The sequence below is a fragment of the Miscanthus floridulus genome, chromosome 9 (genome assembly GCF_019320115.1).
Source record: "Miscanthus floridulus cultivar M001 chromosome 9, ASM1932011v1, whole genome shotgun sequence".
NCBI lineage: Eukaryota > Viridiplantae > Streptophyta > Magnoliopsida > Poales > Poaceae > Miscanthus > Miscanthus floridulus.
In genome coordinates, this window is record NC_089588.1 from 6414150 (window position 1) to 6430414 (window position 16265).

Sequence of the window (16265 nt, forward strand, 5' to 3'; positions counted from 1 at the left end):
CCACAAATATATAAAAAAGACCTATCAGATTTAATTTGTCTATTACAACATACTACGCCCGGCCGATTTGTTTTTATTTATTTATGTTTCCATCATCCTCACAGTACTAATTTCGTCCCTGACGTCTGGATGCATACTTCTTGTATGCCGCCGTGTCTGATGATGATGATGACGACGACGACTTCATGTAAACCCCAATGGCGTCGACAAGCCAGCCGGAGCGACCCCAGAAGCCGACGATGCAGGCGCCGTCCGCTGCCGGCACGGAGAAGTAGTGCGACCCTGCGGCCACGCTGCCGTAGGGCCCGTACGTCCTGCCGGCGCTGGTGCGGAACGTCAGCGAGGTGGTCACCACGCCGGGGACGTTCGCGAAGTGCCCCGTCGTCCCCTCCACTGCCGTGATGTGCTCCCCTGAACGCAGGTCGATCTGCACAGGAATTATTTGTATATATATTCACATAACTTTTGCAAACCAAGCGAAATGCATGCAAGGATCGGAAGAAAAGGAGATGGATCTGGGCGGTCGCGTTAGTCGTTACCTGGGTACGAACTCCTCTGGAGCCGTAGGAATCCGGGAGGCCCCACGGACCAGCCACTCGGGGCGGCGGCCCCCCATAGTCGCCGGCAAGGGTGTACTCGCAGGAGAGGGAGTGGACGGCGCCGGAATGGTAGAGGATGATGCTACGAAGGCGAGGAGCGCTGGCGCCGCGCATGTAGAACGGCTGCCCGCCGGATCCACCCCACGGGCCCACGCTGATCACGCCCCTCGGCTGCAATGCAATACACCACGCCATCCATTATTATTCACATATATTCAGACTGCTAGTACTACTTTATATATAGGCCAAAATTTTGATATGGAACACTTAACAAAGATAGAATTAGCTAGTCCGCGTCTCAAACATCAAAATTTGCTAGATATGATCGTGAAACCATGATCTTTTGTTATACGACACCGAAACAATATCTTTTTTCTCAAATCTAAGGAAAGAAAAGGTGGGGAAATGTTGTTTTTGCCTTTGTATTTACTTCATTATTCTGAACTCACTACCGGAAACCGGCACTTTGCCGAGTGCCTCGGCACTCGGCAAAGATTTACACTCGGCAAAATGAAAATGCGAAAAAACCCAAAAATAATAGCAAATTTTTTTTCCGGGAGAGGCCGCCATCGGCCAGCGCCCATCGAAGTCGTTGCATTTTTTGCGCAAAATTCTCGGCTAACGCGGCCGGCGGGATTCAAACTCACGACCTCTTCCTCGTGTGTCTGTGTGTGCTGCTCTACCACTGCACTACACTATCACTTGTGTCTAGATTCCGTTATCTATCCTCATATATTATACTAAACCGAGAGTAAATTGCTTGTTTGAGGCCATAAACGAATTCAAATTAAAAAGTGGTCAACTACAAAGTTTCATAACTTTTCGAGATCTATAATTTTCATTTAGGAAGTTTTTCCATCCAAGATCGTTTGAAAAATTCAAATTTCAAATTTGAGAGATTCAAACATAGTTTTGCATGATAAGATGATTTCAAATCAAAAAGTTGTCAGCTACATAGTTTCATAACTTTTGGAGATCTACAATTTTCATTTAGGAAGTTTTTCCATCCGAGGTCGTTTGAAAAATTCAAATTTTAAAATTTTTAAATTCAAACGTCGTTTTTGCATGACAAGATGATTTCAAATCAAAATGTTGCCAACTACAAAATTTCATAACTTCTCAAGATTCTACAAAGTTTATTTTGGTCATTTGTTCATCCAACATAGTGGTAGTAACATTATTCACAAATCTTATATCTCTCTTCTACTTTCATGAAACTAATATGAGAGATGAGAGAGATGTAGATTTTATGAACAACGTTATTGTCGCTTTGTCAAATGAAGAAATGATCCAAAATAAACTTTGTAGATCTTGAGAAGTTATACAACTTTGTAGTTGAAAAGTTTTTCATTTGAATTCATTAGGGCCTCAAAAATTGCTTTGAAAAAATAATTTGCCGAGGACAAAAAAAAATACACACGGCAAAATGCTTCTTTGCCGAGTGCCAAAAAAAAGGCACTCGGCAAAGACGCATTTTGCCGAGTGCCAAAAAATGGTACTCGGCAAAATACATCTTTGCCGAGTGCCAGGAAAAAGGCACTCGGCAAAGACGCATTTTGCCGAGTGCCGAAAAAATGGCACTCGACAAAATATATCTTTGCCGAGTGCCGAAAAAAACACTTGGCAAAGCCATCTTTGCCGAGTGCCGAAAAAAAACACTCGGCAAAGCCGTCTAAAATACACTCGGCAAAGCTTCCGGCACTCGGCAAAGTGCTGGTTTCCAGTAGTGACTGCATGACACACTAGTACTACTTTATTTATATACACTAGTAGAAAACAGACATTCGTTTCAGCACATTAGTCCCGAGTCCAAGTTTCAAGTCCGTCAAAGGACCTTTAGTTCCGTTTGGTAATAAGTCCCGATTCGTGTAACCAACCCGGACTAAAGAGTCTTAAGGCATTAGTCCTGGTTGGTAACACCAACCCAGATCAATGTAGACCCTTTATTCCCGGTTGGGTGTTACCAACCTAGACTAAAGGTCCTTTAGAGGTTAGTTCAAAAGGAAAGCATCCCATCCAAAATCACATGTGTTGTGTAGGTGGGGTGGTTAGTTATAAGCGAGGCAATGGATGAGGTTTTGAATTGAGTTCGAGTCCCACAAATCACACATTATTTTTTTAGCCTCACACAGACCCTTTAGTCACGGGACTATAACCCATCTATGTACTAGTGATATATGCGCTTAACTGCATGCCACCCTAATTATATATCTGGTATACGAAACCCTAGCTTGCCTAATACCTTCTCCATTTCAAACTGTAAGTCATCTTGTTTTTGTTTTTGAATAAATAGATTTTGCTATCTACATGTGTATGAAGTAAAAGCTATAAATTTGGAATAACAAAAGCGACTTACAATTTGAAAAGGAGGGTGTACTCACAACTACATAAACGCCAACACTACCGGTTTTGCAGGGTAGTGGAGAAAGTGGTGGTTGAAATGGAGGTTATCATTGTCGGTTTGCATCCGACGGTGAGAATTGAAGAAAAATTATAAAAAGAGTATGCTAGAATCTGCGACCGGAACCACCGGCCAATTCCACGCCCATGCCTAGGGGTGGAGCTTCCTTAGGGCCAAAGAGCCCCCCCCCCCCCCCCTATACAAACAAATTCTTAAGTACATATTTAATTCTACCATTCAGTTGACAAGAAAATGTTAATATGGCACCTATTAATGTTGATCATATTTGATTTGCCCCCTGTAAAATGGTCCAAAGTCTGCCACTGCCCATGCCTCCGTGGCTGAGCTCGCCCCTAGCTTGCCATTGAGCTCGTGCCCGTGCCCGCACCCACTGCCATTGAGTTTGTGCTGCCCCGAGCCACCATCGTTGAGCTGTGCCTGCATTAGGCGGCTGCTATGGTGCTGTGCACCCCACAACTGTGCCAGGGAGGGGGGCACTAGCCGCGCTGAGAATGTGGAGGGAGAGAGAGTCACGCGGAGGAGAACTCCAAGGGCCGTATGCCCCATGCCCTAGAATTTGCCGCCACGGGCCACGACACGCCTGGGGTTAGACTAGGGAGTTGGAGAGAGAGAATCACTGGGGAGGACATCTCCACGGAGAGCCCAAGAGGGAGGGGAGAGACAAAAAGGGAGGGAGATAATAGAAAGATGGGAGAAACATAGGGCCGGTGGGGGCTTGGATTGGTGTGCTCCCTCCATGTGCACCCGTTCGCAGGGCTGACATGTGGGCGCAAGGGTCCTCCTATCAGACACCTTGAGAAAGCACAACCTATGTACGTGGTGCGAGGGCGGTGCAGGTGAAAGCTCGGTGTGCTAGGGGGGGGGGGGGGGGGGGGGGGAGGGGGGGCGTTGTTAGCATCGGCTCCTCTCTCTTGAACAGGCAATAAAGATTGTTTTCACCACCAGTTTTAGTTTAGTGATATATTATCACAAACGGTTTTAGTAAAATCGGCTGTGAAAAAATAATATTGAAAAAATATATTTCTGCAGTAGTGGCTAACAATAATTGATCTCCATCGACTCCTATATAAACAGTCTGAAGTAAAAATAATAATAATAATAGAAAAAGAAAGATATTATTGTAGTGTCTCTGGGTACTTGAGGTAGCATTTGCACTGCTCTTTGTCTTTAGCACATCATTAGCCGAAGGGAGCTCAGGCAGGGCGACGTAGGGTTCCAGTGCTTCTTCACGAAGGGAGGACGACGACCTCTCAACATCAGTGCTCCATGACGCCACAACGACGGGTACTAGTTCTCTGACTCCACCACTAACCCTCCTGCCTCCTCGTCGCCGTCCCAAAACATCGAGGTCCCAAAGCTCCTGAAACACAAGTACATGGCAATTGACAAACAAGTCACCTCTTTTTATGACGACGACGACGCATGGAAGCAGGGGATGGATAGAAAGATGATCTCTACCCTAGAAGAGATCGAACACAACGTATATGTAACTGATGGATGGAGATGATGCATGAACAAGCAGGTAGCTGTAGCTGGAGCTATTGTGCTATCGTCGACGATACGATCGATCGATCGATCACCTTGGTGACGTAGTCGAGTCCTCCTCGCCAGGTGAATTCGACGCCGCCGCTGTTGTCCGGCCCCCTCTCTAGCGCCCGCCCGAGCTGGATGCCCACGAACAAGGCGCATGTGTACATGCTCAGAGGGACGACGACGAGGAGCAACACGGCCGCCCCGGAGAGCTTCGCCATTTCTCTCCCTGCCCTGCCTGAAACAGCCGGCCGGGGATCGGTCGACCTGGACGACGACGACGGCAGGACGGAAGGTATATATGTGTATATGGTTGGCTAGCTAGGGCGGCGTCCTCTTATCTTAATTATTATGCATTGATCATTGATGGTATCGATTAATTACCTAGGTCGTTCATTTGATTGTCATTGTCGTCGCGTCTCTGTCAATCAGCTGCCGCCTGCCGCCGGTACAGCGACATGCATTCATCGAGACATCCACATGGAAACAAGGGATAGCCCGAGTAATTAAAATAATTAAGAATATTTCACTTTGGATTCAGCAATCCGCCGTGGTCTTCAACGCTTGGCGACTAGGAAACTCCGAACGGCGACAAATGGATTCAACAGGTTAGGCAGTAGGGTTCATTGTTGCCTGCTTCATGCATTACATGGTTGGACAAATCAAGCAAATATATATGAGAATTTTTACAATGGTTATCGAAAAATGGACGGCTCACGAGGAGCGATCCGACGGCTAAAAAGGTAGAGGAACCAATTGGAGAGGCACCGGGAGACACCAAGTGCGTACTAAATGGTGGGACCACCAAGTGCATACTAAAATTAGTGGGATCAACACCTTAAAAAATGGTGCGATAATTCTATTTTTGAATTTCTTTTATACAATTAAGGGTACAATGGTAAATTTATAATACAAAAATAATGTTTAAGTAGTATAGAGATGATTGAATTAGTATAGTTTGTCACATGTATTTCTTAAATTTCGACCGTCTGTTCTTTCGCTCCGAGCGTCCGTGCTGCGGTGGCACCAGCTGGCAGGGAGAGGGCGAGGCAGGGTAGCGGCGGCGCCGGCTACCGGGGCGAGGGCGAGGGCGGCCAGAGCACGCGATAGCTTCTCACCGGTCCCCGGCGAACAGCGCCACCGCGTAGATCCGGTGAAGGCGGTGGAGGAGGCGAGATCCGGGTTCGGCGGCGTCCGTGCTCCTGTTCACGGCGGCGGCGGCCGTCCCAGCTGCCGGGAGGGTCAGGCGGCATGGTGCGCGCGTCCGCGGACACGGCGGTCCGAGGTCGCTCAAATAGGCCGCCACGAAGACGGTGGAGGGGGCGAGATCCAGGCCTGGCGGCGTCCGCGCTCCCGTTCGCCAAGGCGGCGGCCGTCCCCGCTACGGGAGGGTGCGGGCGGTCCATGGTGTGCTACGAGGGCGGGTACGCGGTGGACACAATGTTCGATGGCAGCAAGCTGGGGATCGAGCTGCAAGCCGTCCAGATCACCCCCGCCGTCTTCGACGGCAGCAAGCTGGGGATCGAGCCGTACGCCGTCGAGATCACCCTGCCGGCGACCTCCTCGTGCTGACTCCATCAACACAACATCTACAGGGTCCAGCTGCCGCTGTCACCATGTGAGCATGCTCTGCCTCCGACCAGTTCCTGCCTGTTTTAGTTTTTTCAGGTTTTAGCCTCATGTTGGACAGGATGACATGAGCAGTACAAAAGATGGGAGAAAAGAGCAACAACTGACCGAATTACTAATAGAATTTTCAAGTTGCAATACACTAGATTACTTGTCCACGTGATATAGGTACCAGTTAACACAAATTAGGTTATCAGTAACTTTCCAATTTCCAAAGGTGTGGTAAAGCTGTGTTCAGAGAGAGAACATAATGAAATCACCAGTTTTGTACTTAGTAACATTTATTAAGGTCGCTGTATGATAGTACCAAATTCTATGTTATATCTGGTGCTGTGCTTTTTTGTTTATTGCATTTTAAATCAAGCAAAGTTCCTTTGGATTGTCCTTTTGACTGAAAACTGACCCTTTCTATCCTAGGTTAGACTACACAAATTCTAGGCTATTCATATTCTAATAACTACATCAGAAAACTATCCAGTTATGCTATCAAAGCTACAAGAAGGATTAAAGTTTGAAACTGATAATGGCTATGTACTCCTTCCTCTAAATCCAATTGAGGTACACTGTCTTCCCTTTTTATGGTTTAGGCAAACTCTAGTTGGCTTGTGTATCAGATGACTGCAGGTGGGTGCTGGCCTTCAACTGGAAATACCTTCCATGCTGCTGTAATCATAAGGATTTTCATATTTTTGTGTGATAAAAATATTTCCTTTGAACCACTGGATGGAGTGCATTTGTCATGTGTGTGGTCCTTGATTTCTGATGAATCTGCATCTAATTTAGGTAGGGTGAACACAGAAATGTGACTCTTGATTCCTGGGAGCATGACGCCAGCTTGCTCCGAAAATTTAGAATTTGTGACGAGAAATTTATTTTGCTACCCAGTGCTAGCTGCAGTTCCAACCATTATGCTGTTGTATAGTCCATAGGATTATAAATTTTGAGTTGTGATGTTCATGTATCATGAGTACACAACAGTGCTAAAATGTTCAGAGATCAGTCTAGCCGGTAGGAAGCTTAATGGAACTTCATTGCAGTGAAGCATCTCCAAATTTAATCAAAACCAGTATAGTAAACATGTCATAGCTTACCTATGCCAATAAGCAGAATATTTCTCAACTATATGTACAGGTTGCTGCAAGCAATGCTGAATTCAAAGGAACTTGCATATCAGATGTCTGCAGGTGGCTGCTTGCCTTCAACTAGAAATTAATATTTCAGTCTCTTCTTTAACTTTAGTCATTAATATAGGAACTCTACTGATTGATATACGGTGGGCAGCAAATGAGCAAAAGATTCAGATCATCAGACGAACCATACAACTGCAGGAGAACAGATTAGTAGATGTGAATTGTGTGATAGATAGATTTGTTTACTTCTTTGTGAGCAAAGGGAAGTGATATGGTTACTTACATGGTGCTTGGTCGCTGAACTGATGATCATATATTTAGAGTACCTAGAGAAATAACAAGTTCGTCAATTTGGGTCAACTGGAGCACTTGTCTCGGGAGTTGAAGCAAAAAGTGATGATGTAGAAGACTATATGGCATTTGCTGATTTAGTACTTCATTTAGAAGACTAGTTTTACTATGAAGCCTAGCTGCTGTTATTTCCCTGTTAGTAGTATTGCATGCTTGTATGAGGGACACATTCCATACTTCCAGTTAGACATGTATCATATGGATGTTTGTACGAGGGACACATTTCGTGTTTAGTTTTTTTTCTTCAGAAAGAAACAGGAGATGATTAGTTTCTTCTTTAATTGTGCATGTTTGGTTAATGTCTCAGTGATTGTTTCCTTAATAATATCAGTAAAATTCATAGAAAATGCTATCTGCTTGATCTGTTAGAGGTGACATCCAAATTGTTTCATGTCCATAGGTCCATCAGATTTGGGAAGCTTCAGGGTATCCAAACTAGCATGCTATTTTATCAGACAACTGCTGGAGAAAAAAAATTATCAGACAACTAAACACAATGTAAGTTTGAACTCTTTACTCGCTAGTAGTTTCACACATGAATTGCTGAAGAAAATGTTTGACTAAGTATTTACGCCTGAACACACATGAATTTAGTTCAGCACATCATTTAGGTCTGAACACACATCGTTCTAGCCATCTGGACAAACTAAAGATCAAATATAGCTTACTAAATAGACAGCACATTAGTTCTAAAAAGGCCTAAAAGGGCTAGTCTGCTGTTTTCCGGGATGCTTGGCCCTTTGAACTCGTTTAGCGATAGATTCGCTACTAAATTCATCTGCGACAGTAGGAGGAGTATTGACAACTAATTTCGTTGGCGGTCGTCCTCTTTTCCTATTTTGAGCTCCTGTTCCTTTTTTAGATCCTGTTCCTTTCGTTCCTTTCCCTCCTTTTGTTCATTTCCCTCCTTTTGTTCATTTCCCTTCTTTCGTGCTGGCCTCAGGGTTTGGAGTTTTAGTCTCTATTATTTGAACATCGCTTGAATTTTTAGCCTGTTCGTGCTGGCGTTGTTCATCCGGATTATTTGCATAGTACTCTTCCTCCTAAGAATCATCAAGAAAAATGTTAGACCCAGCATATTTTGTACAGTCTGGTATAAGTTGATGCATCTGGATCATTTTTAATATGAATTAAAAGTTCAGACCGTGATAGGATTTTGATATGATTGTTGTCGTCTCATGTTGTGATCAGAAAGGAGCAACCTCGTGCATATTCTCCGTTTAAATCCTTGCATTTGTGTCTATACAAGTGAAAATAGTGCACTGTCATATAACAATTATTGAATGAGTCTATAGATATTTGGAATTAACAAGGATTGTAAGACTCACGTTTGTGAAATGATTGGCCATTTTTTCTCCATCCCATGCCAACATATAAAATATTATGAACGCCCCGCATGAATGACTACAACGAACATAAGAATTAGTAATTGACGTAGAACATTAATGTAGAAAAGGGAAAAGGAGTATCCGTCTGTTTGTTGCGGTATGTTATGATAAGGAATTCGTTTCCAGACGCGCAAGTTAACCAAGCCATCGTTGCCCAAAGAATCCATGCATTCTTGTATGCTTTCCACCTAGTGGATGGTGAGATAGATGTTAAATTTGATCGAACTGGAATTGTAATTGAATAGGTGGTACGTGTTACGTTGTACTTACCAATGACTTCTCTTGGTTTTCATCTCGGGTTGAGGCTAAGGAGTTAAGTAGCTAGACCTCTTTCTTTATAAAATTTAGCACTAGGAGAGCCTAGTGGTTTTTGTTTATATGCATAGGCACAAAAATCTGAAAACAATAATTGCAATAGAGATTACCACAAATACAGTAAACCGTCCTAATTGACAAAACTTTGAAAAATAAATACAGATATGATCCTGAATGCAAATGTCAAGTAAAAGTGTCCAAACAAAATCAGTATTACATACTAAATGCCTTCGAACACATTTGTCGGCAATTAACTTCTTAAATGTCAGGTGTTGGTCACCCAGATTATCTGTAGCCAACTTCCTGGCTTGGAAAGTTGTTATGAATGATGCCTCTTCAGTCTCCACGTTGCTGAAAATCAACATAGGCATTTATGACCTGCAAAGGGTGGACTTATTAGTACATAGTAGGTGTTTGCATGTTATTGTGGACAAAAATGATCTAAAATCAGTTTACCTCATCTACTATAAAGCCATCTGTGAAATTAGGGCATAGCTGTTTGGCTGTAAGAACCTGGTCACCTATTTGTACAACCTTAACATGGTCGTAACTCATTACTACGAAGCATCCGGCTTCTGTGTCTATTGGACTCACTTTGTAATCATTGTCGACAATTGGCTTCCTTGGTGTGATGTGTGTAGAGGCGTCACCTTAGTGCTGTGTAGAGGGGCTGTTCTGCTGCTGCGTGTTCTTTTTCATCTTAACTTTTGTTTCAGTGTGTGCTTCAGCATTGATTCTCGCCAGTGCATGGGAGAAATGCAGTGGGCCACCTGGTGCTGACTTCTTAACTAGTATCTGTGAGTATCTGTGGTGATTCCTGTAGTTGGTATTTTTTGTTGAATTCTAAAATATCAAATCCAACATTAGACAAAGTAACTGAAGCCACATTTGCATACCCGAACTTATACAGATGTAGGCAAAGATAACCGAACTTGCGAAGATGTAGCCATAGACGGCTGACCTTGTGCAGATGTTGGCGTAGATGGGTCAACAATACTTTGCAGTAGTTGTAGGATTTGTTGTTGTACCTATTGTGTTTTCTGTTTTTTTTGAGAAATTGTGTTAGACAATGAAGCACGGATGGGAACCGAAAATGAGTACTCACGCTGGTTACCTTGATATTCATTTTCATTTCTACAGTATCGTCTTCTATCTTGCTCACCCTAGCTTCCAGTCTGTTGTCCAGCCTTTTCTTCTTTCTAATCTTAGCTAACTTCTTGTTTTGTGATAATATTTTTCTATCATATTTGTGGTCTATATCCATAATTTTTTTCCATTGCTAGTGCAATATCCGTTTGGCTATCGTTCGCCCATTCTTCAAGAAATTTCTTCTACATAAATAGGAAAGAATGAATTAGGCACACAAATGAGGTTGTGCACATAAATAGATGTCATACATACTTGTTCGTTGCTTAGACCCTCCTCGCGTATTGACGCTTGTTCTAACATTGATGTTTCTGCTTTTATATTTTTTGGCTTGGTGGTCTGCTGCAGGGTGGTCTGACCAGTAGTGCACGTCATAAGCTAGAAACAATTAATAAGATAGTTAGGATGTATGCGTATGAACAACAACATATTGATGGTATGTTTTAAAACTTATAGTTCCTCCATCTAGGCCGGCCTGATTAAAAGCATGCCATCGAAGACCAGCATTGTCTTTAGTTCACCTCGCCATCAGTGGTGGTTGGATTGTCTCGTAACTGATGCCAAAGGAGAGGCCACGGCACTTGCCGCCGGACATAACCGCCGCCGCAAGGCCCTCGCCCGGTTCCGCTCCCTCGACTTCGGCGAGCGCAACGGGTACCTCAAGGGCGTCGCACCCATAGATGCTCAGCAGAAGAACATGGAGCTCCTAACCTTCTCATGCAGTCGAGGTAGCTCCTGGAAAGGAACGCTGCCCACCGAGGTATGGCTACCGTGGCTGGAAGATATCTCATTTACTTTATGAACTGGCCAACCTGAGCAGCTGCAAGGGTGAAACCTCCCACCGGCGCAGCCCCGAGCATCTTCCTCTCCGACAAGGCTCGCCCGGAGAAGACTCGCCGGAAGGAGTCCACGTGCGGCTCCATCCCGACAAAAGCCTCGTAGACAGTGATGAAGCCGGCGACGTACGACACCCTCTAGTGCGCCACCTCCTTCGGCGGAACCAGCCCCTTCTCTGCGAAGGCGGCTAGCACCATCTCATCCATGTTGGGGGACCTCCAACTTGACATCGCACTCTGGAATCATGAACGGGTCTGTGAGTTCTCCTTTCCTTCTCCCTTCCCCTATTTAAAGAAGAGGCAGAGCAGTTGAGGAAAGGCGAAAGGATTAGGGCGAGAAACCCTCTCCCTTCCCCATTCAATGCGGACGGGAAACGACGGGACGTGCCCTGACCAATGGGACTCACCCTACCCGACAGAACGGCACCTGGTCAGATGGGACATGGCCTGGGTATGGCCCACCACTACCGCACGACCGGGCACGAGAAACAAAGCACCACCACACGCAGGCGGCCCTCCACCTTCCCAGGCGGGACTTGGAAAGGCCCAACTATGGGATCTCCGCCCAAGAGAGACCATCGGGCTTCCTAAAGTCAATTGAATGGCTCAGGAAAATGCCGAGAGACATGTCAGGAGCAAAGGGATGCCCCATGTGGGCCATGCCGACTCCGTCACGAACGACGAGCACGGATCCTAGTTGGACATTTCTGATTGGAGCTCTTCAAACCCCATCACTCGAGTCATCAAGGTAACATTACCAACCTCCACTATTTTTTATATAAACATTCATACATCCATACACGCATTCATTCATTCCATACACCCGCGCCCCCAGACGATTCTACCCAAATCGCCCGGGGGCCCGAAGCAGACAGGGTCATCTCAACCTTCTTATTCGATCCTAACCTCGACCAAACCCACAGAATCTCCATCGAGAGGAGGCCAGCGGGCCACCCGAGTCGGTCTTCGGAATGACCCAGGCATCTATCGGGTTGTAGGTTAAGGAGTAGTGGAATGTCACATGAGGGCTATGCCTACCCCGTCACGAACGACGGACCCAGATTTCACTCGATCATACCTATTAGCGAGCTCACCGAGCGCGTCACTCGAGACTAAGCCATCGAGGCAAGCGACGTTAGCTCAGTCCCTCCGGTTGTGAGAAACCGCGGACGGGGTAACGCACAAAACTCAACTGACCCCTACCAGGCCCAACGGGGCTCAGGGTCTCAAAACACCCAAAGGCCTTGGGTGCGCCCGTGACCACGACTCCGACACGCCCGATCCCTCGACCACGCCTCGGCTACGCCCGACGCCTGGATCCACGAGTCCACCTCGCTCGATCCCTCGGCTGTCCCATGGCCTCACCCGACGCATGGATCTGCGACCCCAAACTTGCCCCATCCCTCGGCTACATCTCGGCTACGCCCGACGCCTAGATCCGCGAGTTCCCCTCGACCGATCCCTCGGCTGTCCCACGGCGGCACCCGACGCACGGGTCTGTGACCCCGAACTCGCCCACCAAGGTGCACACACTCACGCCCGCTGACTAAACCCCCCAGGCGATTCTACCCGAATCACTCGGGGGCTCGGGGGCTATACCCGTGGGTCTGCTCGCGCGCACCCGCGGACAAAACAAAAACTTCCCCCACTGGCAACACGAAAACCCCCCAGATGATTCTGATCGAAACGCCTGGGGGCTCGGGGGCTACACCCACGGGTGCGCTCGCGCGCACCCGCCGTCAAGACAAAAATCCCCCAGACGATTCTACCCGAATCGCCCGGGGGCTCGGGGACTCGGGGGCTCCTGTCGGGTTCATAAACCCGGGGTCCCTCGTGGACCGGCTTCACCAGCAAAGGCTCGGTCCAGCAGACAACGTTGCGAACGACGCGCAACTTCTGAGCCGGCCCAAATACCTAAACGACAGGATAGAGGGGCGATCCAATCTCCGAACGGAAGGCCTAGCCGAGGCGGAACGGCGCTCGCTTTCAACTTCAGCCCGCCTCTCCTACCGGAGCACTTGTTTCCGACTCCAGCCCACCTCTGGACAGCCTCTCTGACCAGAAGGCCTGGTCAAACACCACTTCCGACTCTGACCCCACGACTCCGACTGGGGATGCGCCAAACCCCTGCTTATAGTTCTTCTCCGACTGGCGCAATCAGAGCCGATTGGGACCAACCGACCGGGGACGCCCGCTCGGTGAGGACCAGGAAACGGACGGAGCAAGTAAGGCAGGGCACTCAAGTCAACCGCAATACCGAGGACCGTACCCTGTACACCTACAGGACAGTACCCTACAACCTTCCTGGCATGTCAGAACCCAAGTAGTATTGCGGGCGCCGAACATTTTCCCTACAGTGTTGTGGGCACCATCAACTCCCATACCAGACAAACACGGTAAGGCTCCCCCCACGTGCCTCTAGGCATCAACAGTGTTACGGGCGCCGGCATTCACCATACCAGACGAGCACGGTAAAACCCCTTACGTGCCTCTAGGCATCAACAATGTAGCAGGCACTGACATCTGCCATACCGGAAGAAGACAACGCAACCTCCCACATGCATCTGACATTTACAATGTTGTGGGCGCCTACAATCATCTTTTACCCGACGGCATGGGCAACAAGACTTAGCATACGTACTCTCTCTCTCTCTCTTGTAAGGCCGTTCCCTTCATCTATAAAAGGGGACGCGCTCCCTCCCAAAAGGAGGATCAGTTCACTTACATCAATTCAGCACACCACAACAGAACCACCAGGTTCAGACCTCGAGCACACGCTCGAACACTTAACACATAGTGAAGCTCATGTCTCTCTCGGTCCTTCAGACCAGAGTCTGACCGGACCTCTTGTACCCCCCATCTTTCTTCCTTCCGTTTGTAACCCCACAACAAACTTCGAGCACCTAGGCTCAGGAATAAAGTCACCGACCGACTCAAACTGGACGTATGGCACGTTGCCTGAACCAGTATAAACCCTGTGTCATTGAGTGCTAGACCACCTCGGATCACAACGTACGGCAAAACTACAAATATTTACGTGTTGGTCACTTTATGCACCAACAACCTCACTCTACTAAATTTTTCACATTTCTGATATGTTGCGCAGTCACTTGGAGGTTTCTTCACTTTTTCTTTACAAAAATGTGTTGACAAACCCGGCACATAGAAATACAAGGTGTTGACAAACCCGGTACATAGAAGTACTGGCAAAAGATGCAGATTGGCGTATGCACACATTGCAAATAAAGTACTGGCAAATAAAGCATGGCATCATTCAGGCCACTACTGAAGAAGCATCAGCAGATGAGCGTGCAGTAGCGCTCACTTGCTGTTTTTTTTAAAAATTATTAACTAGCAGCAGCAATCATCTGTACTGCAATGTCAAAAAATGTGTAGAGTGAGAAGGCCTGGCACTGCATCAATGGTACAGGGAAAATATCCAGCACTTCGGTTCAAGCGAGAAGATATATGGGATAATCGGAGATAGCCTGAAGAAGGAAATAAGTCCATTCTTGACTATGTGCATACAGGTACAGCAGCTATGCCATTTCAGCTATGAGGAAATACAATTTTCTAACAATTGTCAATTTTCATAGGCTCCAAGAGCTAACCGTGTGAGACCATCTCGGGGATCACTAAAAAAGCATACACTCTAATGCGCTAGCTAGGCAAGCATCAAGTCTACATTGGCAAAACATTGTTAAGTGTCAGGATCATACACTGGAAACAATGAAAAATAATTATGTGAGTCTATTCTTAATATTTTTCAGCTGTCTTACAGTTAGGGAATTGCACAAATGCATTATTGCTGCATTCCTAAGTTGAATATATGAGATAAATCAAATGCAAAACAAGTGCAGAGGACGGGAACCTTGGCCTTCTGTGATTGGAGCTCGATCCGATCCAGATCAGAGAGTTCTCCACGGGGACGGAGGTGGACGCTGAGCTCCAGAAGGGATCTGTACACGGGGGCGACCGGGCGAGCGTTGTCCACGGCGGGGACAGTGGCGAGCGCAGTCGACGGAGGGCATGGGCCAACCGGCGGAGGCCAAGCACGTCTCCTCGGCAGCTACGATGACGGCGCGGGCGGGGGGAGCAGGGGCCGTTGGCATCAGGCGGGGCGCCGGGGAGGAGGGAAGAACGACGGGCTCGGTGCCGCCTCTCGAGCGACGGGGGCGGCAGGCGAGGGCGGCGGCGCCGTGCGAGGGCGTGGGCGAGGCGGCGCCAGCTAGGGCTACAGCATCGGCAGGGCTACGGCTTGCGTACCCCTTCGGCGCGGGGGCTGGGGGTTCGGGTGCGTGGGCTGTCAGGTGGGGGAGGGAGGGGGCAGCAATTACCACACTAACCTTCAACACATAAAATTAATTAGCGCTAATTAATTGGTTAGGAAACCAGAGGAACCAAGAAGTACCCCCAACCATCGTAAAAGAGCTCAATATATATACTACGGAGTAGTAGTTTATTTTTTATATATACACATCAACATCCGGTGGCCGATCGCATGCATGCAACGACATGTGTGCTCACCTAAGGACTTATGCTCACCCCATACGGCTGCTGATCGAGCAAATTGTTGAAGAGGCTGAGCAGCAAAATTCTACTACCGCTTAACCTGTGCCCTTTAGAAATGCTTAACTCGTTGTTCACTATTCGGTTCTCCGTACACCAACGATCCTTCCTCTAAGCCTCTATCCCCTCTCTCTTGTTGTTGGTCATCGCAGATGCCACCAGGTCTATCACAAACCTATAGTCAAATTGGTTTCGTGCCTATCTCTCCCCGTCGTTTCACTGGCAACTGATGATATCATTGCTGATGTGTGGGATGGCCGCACCATCACGGTTTCCCATGCCTCCTTATCTCAGGGATCCGCCCCTCTTGGTGGTCACAGGCAGTTGCTATGCTCTACGCAGTGCTCTCT

At 47.2% G+C, this 16265-nt stretch overlaps 1 protein-coding gene across 1 annotated transcript; it reads right to left on the minus strand.

The window, feature by feature from the left end:
- On the minus strand, window positions 1-776 carry LOC136481251 (salt stress-induced protein-like). Its single transcript, XM_066478606.1, has 2 exons — window positions 540-776; window positions 1-427 (listed from the first exon to the last, which is right to left on the minus strand). The coding sequence occupies exons 1-2, from the start codon at window positions 711-713 to the stop codon at window positions 107-109; spliced, it is 495 nt and encodes a 164-aa protein (XP_066334703.1). The 5' UTR covers window positions 714-776; the 3' UTR covers window positions 1-106.
- Window positions 777-16265: the final 15489 nt, after the last annotated feature.